Source organism: Acanthamoeba castellanii (genome assembly GCF_000313135.1).
Source record: "Acanthamoeba castellanii str. Neff unplaced genomic scaffold scf7180000083358, whole genome shotgun sequence".
Taxonomy (NCBI): Eukaryota; Discosea; order Longamoebia; family Acanthamoebidae; genus Acanthamoeba; species Acanthamoeba castellanii.
This window is the reverse complement of record NW_004457577.1, coordinates 5537-8880: the sequence shown is the minus strand read 5'-3', so window position 1 is coordinate 8880 and position 3344 is coordinate 5537. Positions and strand designations below refer to the sequence as shown.

Genomic DNA, 3344 nt, shown 5'->3' with positions numbered 1-3344 from the left:
AGAGAGAGAGAGAGAGAGAGAGAGAGAGTTGTGTAAGAGTGTTGAAGGAGGAAGAGGGGAGGCCATCCGCCACCGAAATCGATTCCATCAATCAAATAAAATGGGGCTGTAGCCGTGTAGAACGACATATCGCGAATCTTGGAATTCCAAGATCGATGGAAATGGGAGAAGGAGAAAACGAGAAAGAGAAAGATGGAGATGGAGATGGAGGAGAGGTAGAGGGGCGTACCTTGCGATGAGGGGGCGGGGGTGGTTTCATGGTAGGCCCCGGCCGTTCCGTGCTGGCTGCTGCTGGTCTGGGCCGGGAGCGCCAGGGACGACACCCGCCGTTGGCCGTACATCAACAACAAAGGCAGACCCCCCTCAGCTCTCGACAGCCTTTGTTGTCTTTCTCCCTCGCGCTACAGGCCTCCGGGCAGTTAACTGCCTCCGTCACGCCGCACGCAGAGAGAAATGAAAAGGGAAAAGATAGAAAACAAAATATTATTATTATTCCGAATCGGTCATCCCACGTCATCATTTTTTTGAATTTAAAAATAAGCACCACACGAGGTGTTTGCCCATTTCCTTGTGTTTTATTTATTTGTGGCCGTTTCACCACGTTCTGATTTGGCTCCTGATCTTCAACGATCTCTATCAGAAAGAACTTCAAGTTGGCGCGGATTCAACAACGCCTCTCACATTCTGTCCCTCGGTTGTGGTACCACCTCCCGTCTCCCACCTCTTTCTTTCGTTTGTTTTGTAGTTCTCTTCTCTTATATATATATATCCGCGGGTTTGCCTTTGGCACTGGGCATGCCATCTTCATCTCCCCCTCCCAAATCCATCCCATTCTCTTCCCATTCCATCCTCTTCGACATCCCCCCCTCTTTCTCCTCTCTCCATCCACTGCGTCATCCATCATCGCTCGTCGTGTGTCGCCTTTGGCGCGCCCCACTCGCAAAAGAAGAGAGTTTTCTTTCCATTATTCTTTCATCATCTTCTTCTTCATCTCTTGTATGAGCTCACACACAGAGCGTACCTCACAGAAGAAGAAGAAGAAGAACAAAGGAGCTCTGCGCCTCTCGAGAAAGAAACAATGCTGACCGCCGGGCCGCCCCAACGCGCGCGCCGCGCCACACATTCGTCGCCCAGCCCAAGCATGCCTCTCCCACAGCCCGTCGTCGCCGCCGCCGCCGACGATGCGTCGAGCGATGCCGCATCAGCGTCGTCATCGTCTTCATCGTCTTCATCGTCGTCGTCACCATGCGAGGCCATCAGCCTCGTCGTTCCCGCGGCCGCGCGCCAGCACCGCCTCGCCGCGCGCCCGCCGCCGCCCACCGACGACGACGACGATGGCGGCGAGCAACAACAATCGTTGCGAGGGCGCCGGCGCCGGCGGTTCTCGTTCGTGTCGTCGACCGACGCGCTGCAGGGCCGGCGCGCGGCGATGGAGGACTCGCACATCTCCATCGATGACCTGGCCCGCTACTACCCCGACCTCTTCGCGCCCTTCCAGCGCCGCGGCCTCCCCAACGCCCTCTACGGCATGTACGCGCTGCCCACCACCCCCACCACCGTGACGTGTGTGAGTGCTGACGTCAGCGTGTGTCGTGTCGTGTTGTGTGTCGTGTCGTGCGGTGGTGGTGGTGGTGGTAGATATGACGGGCACGTGGGCAAGAGGGCGTCGGCGTTCGTGTCGGACACGCTCCACGATCGGATCTGCCGCGACCCGGCCTTCCCCGCCGCCACCCTCCTGCCCCTCCTCCTGCCCGCCGAAGCCGAAGAAGAAAAGATTGAAGAAAAGAAAGAAGAGAACAAGCCGGACGAGGAAAAGGAAAAGGAAAAGGAAGAAGAGCAGCAGAAGGAAAAGGACGACAGCAAGGAAGAGGAAAAGGAAAAGGAAGAGGAAAAGGAGCGATCGGGCTGCGACGGGGCTGCGACGGCGGCGACGGCGACGACGGTGGAGCAGGTGACCGACGGCATATGCCGCGCCATGGAGGCCGGCTTCCTCCAGACCGATCGGGAGTTCATCGAGGTTGCTCTCTCTCCTTTGGTGTGCTATGTGCGTGTCGTGTGCGTGTCGTGTGCGTGTCGTGTGCGTGTCGTGTCGTGGCTAAGAGGTCGCAGGACGCGGTGCGGGAGGAAAATCGGTGGAAGGACGGCAGCACGGCGGTGGTGGCCCTCCTGCTCGACGCGCACCTCTTCCTGGCCAACCTGGGCGACTCCGAAGCCCTGCTCGGGTACCGGCCTTTTCATTTCGTTTCCGAAACGTTTTCAACACTTGAAACTGAAACTGAAATGTACAGTAAGCGCGAGTATAACCGGAGCACCGGCGCGTGGGAGGAGTCGTTCGAGGTCCTCTCGGAGATCCACAAGCCCACCGTACCCGCCCCACCCTGTGTCTCTGTGTGTCGTGTCGTGTCGTTGGTCGTGTCGTTGGTCGTGTCGTTGGTCGGGTCGTGTCGTGTCGTGTCGTTGGTCGTGTCGTGTCGTGTGTGCGGTCCCGTGGTTGGGTTGGCTGAGTAGTTGGCGGGTGGTCGTGCGGCAGGTGCCGGCAGAGCGAGCGCGCATCGAGAAGGAGGGCGGGTTCATCATTGGCGGCCGCGTGGGCGGCCTCTCCATCTCCCGCTCTTTCGGCGACCGGGTACCTCCACCCCTCTTTTTCTTCGTTCGTTCTTCGTTCGTTCTTCTTCTCACCGGTGACGGCGACGAGAAGAACATGAAGCTGCCAATCGAGGAGGATGGGTTCTGGCACGGGGTGCTGGTCGACCCGCACCCGCATGTCATGTACCGGAAGCTCGTCCCCGCCTCGTACGCACACCCTTCCACTCTCTCTCCCCCCTCTCTGGCGCATGTGTGCGTGTGCGTGTGCGTGTGCGTGTGCGTGCGTGCGTGCGTGCGACGTGGGTGTTGCACCACAACTAAATTTCAAATCCAACCCAAACTCAACAGGGACTGCTTTCTCCTCCTGGGGTGCGACGGCGTGTGGGAGAACTGGTCCCACCAGGTGCGCTTCGTAGTTCGTTAGTTAGTTCGTTAGGTTTAGTTAGCTTTAGTTAGGTTAGTTTGGTTAGTTTGGTTCGTTCCACTTGTGCTGACAGCATGAAATTTGCACCACCAGGAATCGGTGGAGTTTGTGTTTGAGAAGCTCGACGAGGGGCTCAACGTGGACGAGCTCACCGAGGCCGTCACGAGGCGAGCCCACGCCAAGGGCTCCCAGGACAACATCTCTGCCACGATCCTCCTCTTCCGGTGGGCTGAGGCGTGATCTCCACCACTCCGCAACAACAACCAACAACCAACAACGACTCGACTCGTCTTCCCCACTTGTTGTACGCAGTTTGTGAACAACACAACGTTTT

General features: G+C 58.0%; 1 protein-coding gene across 1 annotated transcript; it reads left to right on the top strand.

The window, feature by feature from the left end:
* Positions 1–1078: 1078 nt before the first annotated feature.
* On the top strand, positions 1079–3250 carry ACA1_302700 (protein phosphatase 2C domain containing protein; the record flags this gene model as incomplete). Its single annotated transcript, XM_004343015.1, has 8 exons — positions 1079–1530; positions 1639–2017; positions 2101–2222; positions 2289–2364; positions 2531–2626; positions 2699–2793; positions 2935–2989; positions 3104–3250. The coding sequence occupies 8 exons, from the start codon at positions 1079–1081 to the stop codon at positions 3248–3250; spliced, it is 1422 nt and encodes a 473-aa protein (XP_004343065.1).
* Between the last annotated feature and the right edge of the window lie 94 nt (positions 3251–3344).